We start from the raw sequence: 15274 nt of genomic DNA on the forward strand, positions 1-15274 counted from the left end.
ACTGAAAGGATGCAGGGAGCAGGGGTCCCTCTCGTATCCAAGTTTAGTTCACTAGTCCAGCCCGTGACGAAGCTGAATGGATCCGAGAACATGGGCTGCCGAGGCTGACCCAGCTCGCCCTGATTGCGGCTGCTGTGCGGGACACGGGCATTGCTAGGGCAGGTTCATAAGGCCGCAGGGACAGCATGTGGCCACGGATGGGCAGTGTGTCCTTCCATACTGACTAGCAAAGCAGATCAGAGCCGTTCACGTTTCTGTGGGATTGACAGCATGCTCTTTCAGTTTGCCCAGGCCTCTGTCATAACACCGTTGGAAATGATCTGGCCTGGTCCCCACTGATTACCTGGCGCCCCGCAGCCCCCGGAAGCGGGGGCAGGTGATGACGATGTTTTGGGTCTTGGGGTTTCAGGGCCCACTTAGAATTCATGTCCATTCGTGCTCCAGGTGTCTGCGTAGTCTCCTGTCCCAGGGTTCCGTCGGCCACCTAAGTGGCTGCGGGTGCCTGTGGGGAAGACGGGAAATGAAGGCAGTGGGCACTTAACACGCTGTTGTAGGGTCCTCCTTCCCAAGACCAGATGCCTCCCACTGTGTGATCTGAGAGCTCAAGGGAATGGGGCGGTTTACACTGCACGCCCCGCCTGCTGTGCCCCTGCTCCGACCGGTCTTTGGTAACATGTTTTGCACACTCTTGTTGGCTGCTGGATGCCACCCTCCATTAGTCATCCCCACCCTGCGTGGGTCATGTCCCCAGGTTTAGGTGTCATCTGTACTTTATCGTTTCTTATGTTCCTTGTTTGGGACGGTTTTCAAGATTTGTAAGGGCAGAATTGTCTTTAGCACTGTGAAACCGCAAGCCCAGTTGGTTTGGAAAGCTGCCTCTGGTGTGTGTGGAGTGTGGAGGCTAGTGGGAGATGGCCGGGGCGTGGGGAGCCCTTAGGAGCCACGGGGCTTTGCTAAGCACCTCCCATTGGCGACCAGTAGGGGTCGCCCCTCCCTGTCCGGGCGGCTGGCCACGGGAGACAACCGTATTTGCATTTTGTCATCATACTAATCCAGCAGATGGCCGTAACGCATGCTGTTCCTACAAAACAGTTAGTTCCCACAGGTGAGGGTGCGTGAGATGGGCGTTGCCGGAAGTGGGCAGGGCCGGTGGTGGGCGTGGTCATAGATGGGCAGGGTTGGAGTGGGTGTGGTAGGCAGGGGAGGTGGTGGGCGTGGTCAAAATGGGTAGGGTTGAAGGTGGGTGCTGCCTGAGGCAAGTGTTTTCTGATTAGTGGTGGAACCCGGGGCGAGTGTTTTCTGATTAGTGGTGGGACCGTGGAGGTGGCGTGGAGTACTACAGCTCTCCCCGGGTTCACGAGGCTGTAGGTCAAGGCAGGGCTGGATCCTGGGCTGCAGCGGATAAAGTACAGGCATTGCAAATTGTTTAAAAATCAGCCTCTTGTAAAGATAAGTGCCTCCTGGTGTCCGCACCGCAGGGTGAGGAAGGGGCTGTGTGGGCTTCTGCTGGCAGCACCAGGTGCCGCTCTTTTCATTGCCACAGGACAGCCTAAAATGGGTTCCTCATCGTTTGGAGGTTTGTTTTGTTTTCATGAAGCTGAGCATTTTATCTATTAGCAATTTGTAATCCAAAAATGTGCTCCCAGGTCCTACTGTGTGGTGCCACTTGGCAGTTTGACGCTGTAGCTACGCACTGGAAACTTGTGAAAATAATAGATGTGGATTGTTTAGAAGTCACGCTGTACGAGACGGTTTGCAGGCTGGAGTCCCAGGCAAGATTCCTGTGGCCTGAGTAGGGGCTTGGGGTGTGGGGCTCACCATGGAGAAGGGCCCTAAAGTTAAAAGGGAAAAGCCTGCAGGAGGGGTGTTGAGGCGTGGAGAATGTGGTGGCGGGAGGTGGGTGGTGTGTGTTGGCAGACCTTTGCTAGTGTGTGCTGCTTCGGCTGGAGTCTGGGCACAGCAGGGCCCCTCTCACAGAGCGCACAGGAGCCCGAGAGGAGGGAGCTTCAGGGGCAGTGCTGCGTCCTTGGGCAAGGAATTCTTCCCTGGGGAGGAAAAGCCACGGGGAGCCTGTGGGGTCAGAGAATTGCCCTGGGCTTGTACGTGTGGTAGCCACGAGCCACTTTAAGGCTATTGAATACTCTGAATGTGGCTATAATTGTAAGCACACAATGGATTTCAAAGACAGGACTAAAAAAAGGGATGTAATATATCTCATTAATAATGTTTATGTGTTGGTTACATTCTAAAATGATAATACTGTAGATATATGGATTAAATAAAATATACTATTAACATTCATTTGACCTGTTTCTGGTCAGTCTTTTTAAGGTGGCTATTTAAAAATGTAAATTACATAAGTGGCTGAAATTATGTTTCTGTTCGAACCTGAGGGATGACCAGGCATGGTGGGGGAGGGGTGGATTGCTCATGGAAGCTCACAGAAGGTCTTAAGCCAAGGAATGTGGTGAAGAGTTCCATCCCAGGGGCAAAGGCAACTATGTGACCTCTTTAGGCTGATTTGTGTTCATTTCAGTTTGAGAGTAGGAGTTCCCAGAATTGCTCCAAAATCCCAGGGTTCCTTCTCCCCCAGCACTGTCACATCCTTCTCTAATCATGGACTGACTATCCTAAATCCCTGCCAATCTGAGGTCACTGCGTTAGTATGCTTTAGCTCATTTCACTCATTTAAACTATTTCTGTCCTAGGATTTGAAGCCTAGCAACATCGTAGTAAAATCAGACTGCACACTTAAGATCCTTGACTTCGGCCTGGCCCGGACAGCGTGCACCAACTTCATGATGACCCCCTATGTGGTAACGCGCTATTATCGGGCACCTGAAGTCATCCTGGGCATGGGCTACAAAGAGAACGGTGAGTCCAGAGGGAGCCCGAAGAGGCTAAGGTGTTGAAAAACAGCACTGTTGGTCGTCACTAGTTTTTCCCATGAACTGTATGAAGTAGAATGTGGGCACTGCATGCTATATGTATCATCCTGGTCCACAGATAAGAAATCATTAATTTCACATTTCCATTGGTTTAAAGCATTCTCTTTGAAATTGATGTTTTTGAGCATTTATCAAAGTCTAACATACCTACAGAAAAGCCTGCACATTCCAGTGTGCAACTCAGTGGGAGCCGCCTGCATACCAGCACCCAGGCCCCGCCCTCCATTCAGGTCTCAGCCCCTACACCACAGATTGCTTTTACTTATTTTTGAACTTCATATAAATGGAATAATGCAACATGTTCTCTTTTGTGTAAAATTGGTGTTTTTTAACATCAAAACATAACTTATTCTAGCAACATCAAAGCTCTTTAAAAGTCAGCTTTTGACAAATTTCGTCAAAAAGAACAAATCACATTTACTTGTTTAAAAAAAAAGAGGCAAGAAAGTTTGCTCAGGTGGTCTGGAGTGAGCTGTGCTCCAAGCTCATCTGGACACCTTATGACCTGTGCTCCCACTAGGAGGGACACAGCTCTGTGGGCCCCCTGTGTTCCCTGTTAGCTCCTTCTCCACCCTCACCAGCAAGGGCACTAAGTAGCCCTCTGCCCGGCCTTCTGTGAGGTGAGTGGCCGGAAGTCAGGGCCCCCTCTGGTCGGGCCTCACCCAGAGCCTAGATGAGCAGGCCCGACCCAGTGAGGCCCTGCTGAGGCCGCAGTTTAGGAGAGGACCGCTCAGGAGGTGTGGTGTCCATATTTGCAGAGGCTCCCATTGGCAAGCGGGGTGGGTCTGTCTTTGTGCGGGAGGGGGTTGAGGAAAGTCGTGGGGGCCTCCGGCTGGCTTTAATCACCTGGTGTTTGGTAGTGGACATCTGGTCTGTCGGGTGCATCATGGCAGAAATGGTCCTCCACAAAGTCCTGTTCCCAGGAAGAGACTGTATCCTTCTCCGGGGGAGACCCCGCATGTCCTAGGGGTGGAGGGGCTGCAGGGGTGCAGCCTGGGCACAGCCTTCTCATTTCTGGGGTTTGTTTTTTAATGCTGTAAAGTATCGGGATCTTTGGCACCAGAAGCCCAGATTGCTGCAAACCAAAGGCCAAAATGAGACCTACAGTCATTCTCACCATGCCTTAGCTAGCAATTTATTTTTCCATATCTGTGTGTTTAGAACACTGTTAGAATTCCTTTTCCTCACCTTTGTTTTGTTCATGGCACTTCATAATTTTATCATTTCATTTTATTTTCAGTTGATATCTGGTCAGTGGGTTGCATCATGGGAGAGCTGGTGAAAGGTTGTGTGATATTCCAAGGCACTGATCGTATCCTTCCCGGGACCTTCCCGGCCATGCTTTCCATAAATACCAAATGGTAGCAGGAACTCAAAAGGAAGATGGCGCTACTAGACTGTGTCCTGAGAGGGTTGTTATGACGCTCATCACAGTGTCACAAGCCAAATGGTTCGATTTTACGATTTTACGTGTTCTTCTTCACTTGACTACCTGTAATGATTTTACTGAGGCTTACAGTTAAACCAATTACATTAGTTCTTCATCTCACCAAAAATGGCTTAAAATAAATTGATTTATTCCTTGACAAATGTGTTCTGATAATTAAGTGAAAATACTGTTAATTTAGTTCATTCAATTAATTTAGCTAGGAAAGTTGCTGTCTGTAATTTAATTAATATGCAGTTTTGTTAGTTATTGGTATGCATTAAAATATTTCCCCCAAAGCAAGAACTGAAGCACAAATCATAAGCCCTAAGTGAAAAGGATTAAAATGAAAAGTATATGAGGAACAATTCACATTATATTTTCCTGTTACTCTGCTGACATGTCATAGAAATTTTTAAAAGATCCATCTAGAAGGTTATTTTGTGACACACTGGGGAAGTTTAAATAAATATAAAATGCAAAAGATTAACTGACACTGGTCAGCAAATCATGTTAATGACATAGAGCATGAAGGGAAATAGGTAATATATTCGTAATAGCTTTCTTTCCTCATATTCCTCATATTCTTCCATCTTTAGTATTTGTTATGCTAACTTGGTTCTTCATATATACCCTTTTTCATTTATGTTCTAACCACTAATATTTTAATTAGTCTTTGATTTTGTTTTATGTTACGAAAGCTTAAAGTGATCTCTTCCCATTGGCAGATGGATGGTAATTTTTAAAGGAAATCAAGTTGTGAACTCAATGTTTTGTTTGTATTTTATCAAAGTAATTTTAGTTTTTTATAATTTTATGAGGGTGCTTTTCTTGTAATATAAATTCTTCGCACACAAACTTGGAATGAAAAGATTTTATTCCTATCATTGTGTTTACCTTCCTTGACATTTTTCATATAACATATTTTATGTGAAGTTATATACAGCATTCTATTTTGTTCCAATAAATTTTCTAACAATTTTCTGTAGCCTTACCTTAGATTCACTCGTTTTAAACTGTAAATTATTTAATTTGCAAAAAAGCACAATTGAAGAGGGAAAAGTTGATATATTCTAAAGATAAATAATACAGAAAAATCTACTTAACATTCGGCTCTTTCAGTTCTTATTCATTTTCTACCTTTCCTTTTTTTATTAAGAAATATTTTCTTCAGAAAGTTTAAAAATGAAAAATGTGGGTACTTTTTGGTGCATTAATTTAATATTTCTATTAACATCTTGCACTGTCAGTAATGAATAACTTTATATATAAGTTCACCTAATGTCGTTTTCAAAACACAAAGATTAACATTATTTTCTAAAGACAGTTTTGCCAAACCTTTTCAAACATTAGATTAAAAATTACTAGGATAGGAAAAGATCCTGGAAAACAGACTGCAGTTCTCAGAGTTGCTTTAGATTCGTGACCTGGGGTAAAAAGGGACTCCTGTCCTCACGTGGCCTGCAGGGAAAAGAAGTTTTAGCCAGGCTACTGGGGCCCAGCTTCTGACCCCCAAGCGGTGGCTCTGCACCCCAAGGGCCGGGCCTCTCTGGGCCTTTGTCCCCATTGGTACAGTGAGCGACCTGTGGCAGCTCAGGGCAGTAGTTGCTCAGTGGGAGGCCACAGAGGCAGCCACCAAGGAGGGGACGTGCTGGTGCTGAGAAGGGCCTGAACTCTGCATGAGTCTGACTGAGCAGTGTGCACAAACAGAGGACCAAAGAAAGGATATGCTAGTGATTTAAATCCAAAGCCCACTCCCCAAGCAGGTCCACGCAAGGCCAACATTTTGTGGAAGAGCTGAGTTGTGCTTTTTCTTTGGGAGAACATGTACCTGTTCCCTAGTTCTTTCCCAGTGACAACTTCACTTTCCTAGGATATACCTCGCTCAGTCCCTTGTTCGGCTGCTATTTGTGTGAGACCTCCTGGCAGGCATGCCCTCGTGTAGTTGTTTATGGCTTCAGAATCTCTTTCCACTCTTATCAAGCTGCCTGTGAAACGGGCAGAGCTGGTGTGATCTGCATTTCACAAACAAGAATGTTGAGACCCAGGGGAGATTTCCTGATACCTGCTCAGTGTCTGCTTCACACCCACATCTGGGATCCAGGACACGTACTCTGCAGGGAAACAAAATGCACTGCTGGGTATCACAGTGATGGTCAGGGCCAGTGCCCAGCAGAACAGAACGACTTCTCAAAGCTGCCACTGCCCAGCCAGAGCCCAAGTACAGGAAGCATGTGGTTCCATGGGGATGGATATGGGGGGCTCACATGCCCGGAGCCCCATCTCCTGCCTGCCTCTCACTCCCCAGTCCCCCTAGGCCTGCCTTACAGGGCTGTGTACTCCAAGGGCTTTGAGTCTGACTAGCTTTAGTGTGAAACTGATTTCAGTTTGCCTAGTAAAGTTTAAATTTCATGTTGAATCATTTCTGTCACAGGCATTCTTTAGTTCCAAAATAACTTAATTTTGATCTAGAATGGGAAGGCATATAGACCCCATTGTGTTGATTTCATAACCTGTAATCAGTTTACAAACAGGCAAGGTGTAGGAGTTTTTCAAAATAGTCTAAACTTTCAAACCCAAACCTTATTTGAATAATATTTCAAAATGTGCTTACCTGGTGGGGTGGCCTAGTTAAATACTTGTCGATGAGTAGAAATAGAATTGGAGGTTTTCTCTGAATGACGCTGCTTCATGTAACCAATAGAAGGCCTTTCAGTTGTATTTTCCTCAAGAACTCCTTAGATATTGATCAGTGGAATAAAGTTATTGAACAGCTAGGGACACCGTCTGTGGATTTCATGAAGAAACTTCAGCCAACTGTGAGGAATTATGTAGAAAACAGGCCCAAGTATCCTGGCATCAAATTTGAAGAACTCTTTCCAGATTGGATATTCCCATCAGAATCGGAACGAGACAAAATAAAAAGTAAGATATCCTTTCTCCTCATATCTGTTTTCATAGTGTGGGTGAAGCTTTAAGTCTTCCTGTTTGCGTTCTGAAACCTATGAATATTGGGAGAAAAAGTATTTGAGATCCTCAGATACGGTCATGCACAGACTAAAATGAAGACAGTGCGGAGGGCAAGTGGAAAGACCTAGAGGTTTTGTCCTCTGATGTGGCTTAACTGAAGCTTCAGGCCAAAAGGGCAATGTTCACATCAGTCTGAAAGACTCTTCTGTTGGTTACAGCAATTGAGATTCAGTCAGTTTTCAGGTATAAAGAGCACTTGAACAAAGATTCTTGTCCAGCTGGAGTCAACCCATATTATCATTCCATAGAATAGGCTTCCTCCTCCCCTTCTCCTGTGCCCATCTCCAAAACGTGTTTAGGAGAAGAGAATAGACTGGTTTCTGTCCATGTCAAGGTGAACTGTGCCTCAGCCAGAGAAGCCCACCTCTGCTTTGCCCACACATGTGACCTTTAATTGCCAAAACCTAGGTGAGCCTTATATGTAACTAAGCTATTGAACTAGTCATGTTTTTTTCTATTAATCTCTAGATTGAAAAAAAAAAGTTGCATGTTTCCAACACTATATACAGGTAGGCAAAGCAGAGGCTTCTGTGAAGTGTTCTACCTGTGCAGACATGATATTATTGTGTGGCTTAAAATGTCTGTCCTGATGTCGTTCTAATGTGCCATCAAGAAGAGTCACCTGCCCGTGCTTCGGGCTGCCTTCCTGGCGGTGGCCCCCTCAGTTAGTACCTGTGCCCTCCCTGGAGGCAGCTTTCCTCGCCACGGCCAGCCTGTCCAGGCCTGTTCGGAAGCTGCCTGAACCCTCTCCCCAGAGCCACGTCCCTCCTCCCCGCCCAGATGTAGAGGTGGAAACTACGAAATCTGGTTTGTAGTGAGAGTGGCTGCTTGACTTATTCTTAGAGAAAGGATGAGTTGATTTGGAACCTATCAAAGAGCTCTCAGTTACTACATCTTTGCTCTCTGTGCTGTTACATGTTCTGTGTTCCAGATTAACAGCATTAGTTTATTAATCTAATATTTGTTTTCACCTAGCAAGTCAAGCCAGAGATTTGTTATCAAAAATGTTAGTGATAGATCCTGACAAGCGCATCTCTGTGGACGAAGCATTGCGCCACCCTTACATCACCGTTTGGTATGATCCTGCTGAGGCAGAAGCGGTAAGCATCTATTTTGAAAAGACTTATGTGTAGAGGTGTCTGTGTCCCTGCCCTTCCATCTGTTAGTCTGGAGGGGCTACATACGGATAGCAAGTCCTAGATTTAAAAGGACTCCTGATCACCAAGGGGCCAGGGTTGTCTGAGAATCTGGGGCCCTTCAGGGACACGGGCCCCTCGGGCTCTAGCTCGGAGTACCTGGGGAGGCAGAGGCTGCTGCTGCGGGGGTATAATGCCTTCATTGGATGCCACTGTTCACTGCGTGTGCCCCATCAGTCTGCCCTGCACCTTGGCTTTGCTAACATCCTCTTGTTTAGGCTGCCCAGGAGAAAGGCTAAGAAACTGGCTGAGAATTACAGGTTTATTTATCCTTCCTCAGAAACCCCTGCTAGGGAGCTACCCTTCTGAGTTGGATGTTCCCGTGCATCTCCCCATAGCAGCTCTGGCTTTGCTGGGCCGTAGCTGTCAGTGAATTAACCACATTGTGACCTGCTGATGTATGCCATCGTAGAACATGGTTCTATGTCTCAGCATCTAGATTTAACCACCACTTTAAATATTGTTTTATATGAAAAGAATCCAACTTATAAACATTTAAACAGGTTTTGGGAATGGCCTACTTACGAATTGGGGGTTGGGTTTGGTGGTCCTGCTGTGAAGACCTGTAAACCTGAGCTGTGTTTGGTGCCTTCCCTATTTCCTAGCACAGTGCCTTGTCCAGGGTGGATCTCTAGGGAGCAGCGTGTGATTCCTAATTTTATAATTACATTTGGGCACAATCTTTAGAGTGTTTTAAGGTCAGGTGATTATTAAGACCATAATAGCTTTATTTTTTTGGTTAATTTTTCCCTAATTTTGATTCTGAAATTGATGTAATATCACACTTGTGAAGAAATATTTACTAAGCCATGTATTGAATGAAAATACCTCTCTATCAGAGATTAGAATCTCGCAAATGATTTACCTTTTGCTTCAGGCCTCATTATATTTTGAGCTGTTGACTTTACGTATAATTTAATTTTTAGCCACCACCTCAAATCTATGATGCCCAGTTAGAAGAAAGAGAACATGCAATTGAAGAATGGAAAGGTAAAGAGAGAGCTTATTCTGATCTTTACTTAGCACCTTTCTTGCAGTCTGTAAAGGGGTGGCTCTCCACTTTTCAGCTGTAGCCTTTCCAGGGGACGGGCAGGGGACCCCCACAGCCCACTTATCCTTGTCTCTCCTCACTTCCTAGTAGAAAAAGAACTTAAAAACAACAGAATTAAAGAGAAGCCCTATGAATCACATATTATTTGTTTCAAAAGATTATAAGATTAACTAAACAACCCACAACAAACTAAACCAGTAATGAGCGAACTAACCATTTTCATTATAAAGCACAGTCAGTGTGGGGTGCACCATGGCTTGTGCAAGTCAGGCGGTGATGCGTCCTGCCCAAGAGCCCTTCCCCAGGGTGTCCAGAGTGCCAGGGACCTGCATGCACACCTCTGTGGCACATTGCCCGCAGCCGCGTCCTGTTACCAAAGGCCGCTCGCAGGCCTCGGTAGGTGCCTGCAGTGTGCTCGTTCAGCTTATGATACCAGAATTTTAGGAACCCCTGAAAGCTTCCTCAGCAGAAAATGAATTTTTCTTACAAATGAAGGTTGAGGAAGCTGGGGTTGAAGCCAAAAAAAGACTGAGGTATTTGGATTACTATCTGGCCAGACTGGAGAGGCTTCTAGCCTACATGTGGATACTGGCTACATTTGGGGACCTACAAGTAATGGTGGAGAGAAACATGTAAGCGGGCATGAGGACACCCAATACAGAACTTGAAAATGTTCTGCTACAGTCACTTTGCAAGTTCTCTGTCCTCTCTGTAAAACCCTCTCATGGATTCAGAACTACCCTACTCTCTTGGCTGCCTTAATAGTTGGGTTGAAAAGATAGGATGGATCAAAGCATGGATGTTCTAGTCTAGCTAGACTATATTACTTTCCTAACCATATGTCACAGTTAAAAATAACATACCTCAGTGCCCTGGGAATGGTTCCAGTTGATTTGGAAGCAGGATTTAGAGATACAAAGATACTGATGAAGCATTTTAACTTGCATTTCTATTTGAAGAGCTAATTTACAAAGAAGTAATGGATTGGGAAGAAAGAAGCAAGAATGGTGTAAAAGATCAACCTTCAGGTTAGTGATTGCTTTGATAGTTTTGATTCCTTAAAATGACAGCAGCATGTTAGATGCCAGCTTGGCCCACATGGAATTTGAAAACTCCTTGTGTGAAACAGCTCCCCCTTTTCAGTTGTCCTGGTTGGTGGCAGTCGGCGTATCACCAATGTGCCTCACCAAACTAACCACATTATAAGCATTCTTATTCCATGCCTGCCACAGCTGCTGTCTGCTCTGTTCATAAATGAGGAAATTGAATTTAAAGCATTTTCAATATGCATGACCCCCTTTGTACTGGCCCCACCCCATTGAAAGGGAAAATTAACGTGAATCTAGGTAAAATGGAGTTGGTTTGCTTTTGAGAAAATTGTTCATGTGATTCTCCCATTTTTCTACTTGATCTGCCTAGTGGTGGAAGCCTGATTAACAACCATGATTATTAGAAGCATAACATATGAGGTATAAACTTATGTGGGTGGGATTCAAATTGACCCCCCAGGTGTGTTTGCTTTCTCAGCCCACCCCCACTGGAGAATGCATACATACACATGGGTGCAGAGTACACTCCTCACTTCCTTTTCTTGGATTTTTTAATTCATATTTATTGGATTTATGTGTCAAGCACCTCCAGGTCATATAAGTCCAGCACAAATGAAGGTGTTTGTTGATAAAACAAATTTAAGGCTGCAGACATGGAGCCTGGGTGTTCCCTTTTTGCTCAAACTGGAGTGAAATAAGCATAGTGGGAAATAGGATAGTTTCGTTTACCTTAAGAGATCAACATGTCAGTTTTGGGGATTTACAAAACAAAAATAAAGTTAACAAGAGGCCGCTAAATTATTTTTCTTTTTCTCCTTTTGTTTGTAGACAGTCTTTATTTCAGAAGGTGTTTTTATTACAAGAGAATTCTTAAAAAGGTTGTCGCTCTTTTCCTTGGACAAAGTGCTTATGATTTGATTGTAGTTGAAATGTCTATATGACCCTCAAATCCTATTTGGGCTTAAGCCTTTGGCAATACTGATATTTTTAGGATAAATCCATCAGTTTTCTCTTAATATCTTTTTTAAATCAGCAGGTATTTTTAACTAGCTGACATAGTAAGTACATATATGATGTCCAGTCACGAGGGAAAGGAGGGGAATGTTGCAGGGAAGGACACGGGAAGGTTTGATTCCAGGCCTAAGGAAGACTCCAGGGGAAGTTCAGAATGTACGGTAGACTAACTTCTTGTTTAGACCAAGAATGAGAGGAGGAAACTGCAGCAGGGCAGGGCTGCATAGTGGCCTGACATCTCCCTGCCTGCATCTGCAGCAGTGTCATGCCTCAGATTTTATTATATTTGGTTTTCTTAGCACAGATGCAGCAGTAAATAGCAACACCACGCCTTCTCAGTCATCATCCATCAATGACATTTCGTCCATGTCCACCGAGCAGACGCTGGCCTCAGACACAGACAGCAGCCTTGATGCCTCAACTGGACCCCTGGAAGGTTGCCGATGATAAGTTAGACACAGCAAGCTTGTTGTCAGGGAGGAACTGTTGCTCCGTGGGCCTGCCACGCCTGGGAGCTGATGGAACCAAATAGAAAAACTCCATGTTCTGCATGTAAGAAACACGATGCCTTGCCCCTACTCAGTTCTAATAGGACTGCCTGCTTAGATTATAAAATGAAGCAGATTATGTCTGAAGAAAAAAAAGTGCAAGCCACACTTTTAGAGATTTTGTTCAAGGTCATTTCAGGTGAGCAATCGGAATAGATGAATTTTTTAAGTTGTACGGTAATAGTCGTGACAACTTCTCATCCTCAGTCACCGTTGGGACTTGTTTGCATGTGACCACATACGCTCGCTTAGATTTGCCATCTGGCACTTTGGAAATCAGTATTTAAATGCCAAATAATCTTCCAAGTAGTGCTGCTTCTAGAATTATGTCTTAATCCTTTTAGGTAATTTGGTGTCTGTCCAGAAAAAAAATTATGTGTATTAATTGGCCACCATCCTATTACCGTATCTTACCTTCTTTTATGGTATGATTTATTCTATTTTGTACTTCAGAAGGAATATAATTAAATCTATTTAATAAATAAAAATATAACAAATCTGTCATGTTTTGGGGTGAGAATTATCACTGCTAAAATCAAGGCATTTATATGGACACTTTGTTTTCTCTAAACTAGTCTGGAATGATCGTACATTCAGCTTTACTGCATGATACAAAATTTTAAGTTTTGTTTGGTGCTGCTTAAGACATATATAACTTTAAAATCCTATCTACCTTATCTCTTTCTTCTTGGTCTTCAGGACGTATTATTAAAATGCTACCTAGAATTCCACTTTCTTTATTAGCCACCTAACACTCCATGTCAGTGATATGATGGCAAATAGATTCTTGAATCCAGCGCTGCTGGTAGAGTAGAATTTCACACAAGGATCATAAGTGATGAAGTCACTTATTAAGTGCTTGCTTGGCCTAGCCTGGACTGGGTCCTTTCTTACCTCCCGTCATTCAAGGTCAGGTACAGGACCACACAGGGTAGTGTTTCCCATTTCCAACATGAAATCCGTACTCCACTTTCCTTCTTTACTGAAGAAACCACACAAGCCCCCTTCGGTCTGTGTGAGGAAGCTGGGCTGATTCAGAGGCCTGTTCATGTTGGTTCCCACTTTGTGGAGGCATTTCCTCTTCAGGGAACACCACATATGTTCTGGAAAAACTCTTCAGAGGGATATAGAGGAAATGCCCTGAGGAGTCATGATTAACTATTGAGTATTTTCTGATTTAAAACTGCTCACCTGAAATTGATACTTTTAGAATTTTTGATATGGAAATTACTCAGAATTCCCTAAGATACTGAGTATTGAAGTGTCACTGCAGAAATGGAGTCACAGTGGTCACACGTGCGCCACTGTGCTCAAAATGCTTCTCCCTTGAGCTTCTGTTACAGTCGCATCTTGTGTTTACCTATCTTGGAAGTCATTGGGTCGACATTCTGTAGAATGCATTCTGAGCAGGAACCTTGACCAGAAAGTTTATTATAAATCTCATCTAAGATAAATGCTTCTCTCTGTACCAGTTGTATCTTGTTGGTTGGTCTTATCACTGGAAACTGGAACCCCCTTGGTGAACAAAATTAACATTGAAATGATAGTTCTATATTGTGATGTTTTGACACGTTCAGATGCACATGGAAAAACCAATGGGGATTGAGCAGAAACACCTGTTACATGGCTCAGGATTACTTTGGTGTTGGAGGCCTGACGATATAGTTAGCACTGAACATACATAAACATCTTAAAATGGCCTTCTCTATAACATACATGCTTTTTAAGGGCCTTACTAAACCTATCTTTAAAAAGAAAAACAAAGAAAGGGGAGTTTGACAAATGCATTATCTACCCTGGGCTTCGGTTAAGGCGCTGGGGGTACAGGAGGTCACGTCTGCCAGGCGCCCTCCTTCAGAGGAGCTGGATGCCCTCCTTCCACTGAGCACTCCTGGATGGAGCCCGGTAGGCAGGGATGGGCTTCCTGCCTCACCTGCCTTTGGTTAGTCACACAAGGCCCCAGGACCATCAGTGGGCCTCAGAGCCCCAGAGGAATACCTCAGCTCGCATGGTCCTCCCTCCTGTGCCGAGGGTGCCAGATGCTGGTGCCATACAGGTGGTTTCCAGCCAACCTCTGTGGACAAGTGCTGATGTTGGATAAAGAGCTGAAACGTGTGCTCAACTTTTTCATCTTTTCTATTTTATTTTTGTAATTTATATTATACACAACCCCGGAAGTAACTATTTTGGACATATTTTTATAAACCAGGTAATGTACTATTAGCCTGGAACTTGGACTAGGTTTGTTTTGTTTGTTGGCTTAGTTTTCCGTCAAAAAGGACGTGACTGCCTCCCCTATGTCAGGTCTTGATTTTTCAAGCACAGGTTTCAGAGAGCAGACAGTCCATCAGAGTAGGAGATACACATTGCTGATCAGCTGTGGTCATGGAGATAGAAGTAGGGCTCTGTTCTTACCTTGGGGATGCAAAACACAGAGCTGCAGTGCAGAGAGGAGGAAACCCTCGCAGGGCCCCTTGCTGACACCTGAGTCCCGAGCTGACGGATACTGGTGTGGTCCAGACTTGATGCCGTGGAAGCCATGGTATTGATGTATGCGTTTGCCTGGTTGATTGCTAATGTAACTCCTCCAGTATTTCATACTGGTAGTAAATACAGGTGTGACCTGTCCGATTGCATATCTCAAAGTAACATTGCCTAATGTTTTATAATAAAATATATAATGTGTGTTTTGATTGGTGAAAATAATACAGATGCATTTTAAAAGAGAAATGTATAGCATGTCCAATTTTTGTGTGTTTTTAAGTGACACTGTATATTTCTACATCACCATCTCCGGTCACAAATTTAACATGAACATGGGTAGACGCTGGAGTGTCATCATTTCAATCAGTATTAGCAAATGTTTTTAAACTGAAAGGCAAACCTTTCTGTTAGTTCTCTTGCTGAAAATGTTCTGCAAATTCCTGAATCTAAGTTTCAGAAACATGAAAGTACAAACCTGAATATTCAGTGTATTGGTATGATTGTTTCCTCACAAAGCGTTGGTCAGGA

General features: G+C 44.1%; 1 protein-coding gene across 11 annotated transcripts in view; it reads left to right on the top strand.

Annotated features, from left to right (window-relative positions):
- Nucleotides 1-15274, top strand: part of MAPK9 (mitogen-activated protein kinase 9) — a 55362-nt gene that overhangs the window by 35629 nt on the left and 4459 nt on the right. For 5 of the 11 annotated variants that reach the window (XM_037001992.2, XM_037001989.2, XM_037001988.2 and 2 more), the window contains 8 exons: nt 1647-1772; nt 2709-2874; nt 4189-4260; nt 7117-7299; nt 8380-8504; nt 9527-9590; nt 10611-10679; nt 12019-12266. In XM_037001992.2, coding sequence (XP_036857887.1) covers nt 1647-1772; nt 2709-2874; nt 4189-4260; nt 7117-7299; nt 8380-8504; nt 9527-9590; nt 10611-10679; nt 12019-12161 — 948 coding nt within the window. In that variant the 3' untranslated portion in view covers nt 12162-12266. Of the gene's footprint in view, nt 1-1646; nt 1773-2708; nt 2875-3808; nt 3881-4188; nt 4261-7116; nt 7300-8379; nt 8505-9526; nt 9591-10610; nt 10685-12013; nt 12764-15274 lie in introns of those variants that run through there. The other 6 variants (XM_037001993.2, XM_037001996.2, XM_037001991.2 and 3 more) reach the window with 6 other exon arrangements.

Source organism: Manis javanica, chromosome 14 (assembly GCF_040802235.1).
Source record: "Manis javanica isolate MJ-LG chromosome 14, MJ_LKY, whole genome shotgun sequence".
Taxonomy (NCBI): Eukaryota; Metazoa; Chordata; class Mammalia; order Pholidota; family Manidae; genus Manis; species Manis javanica.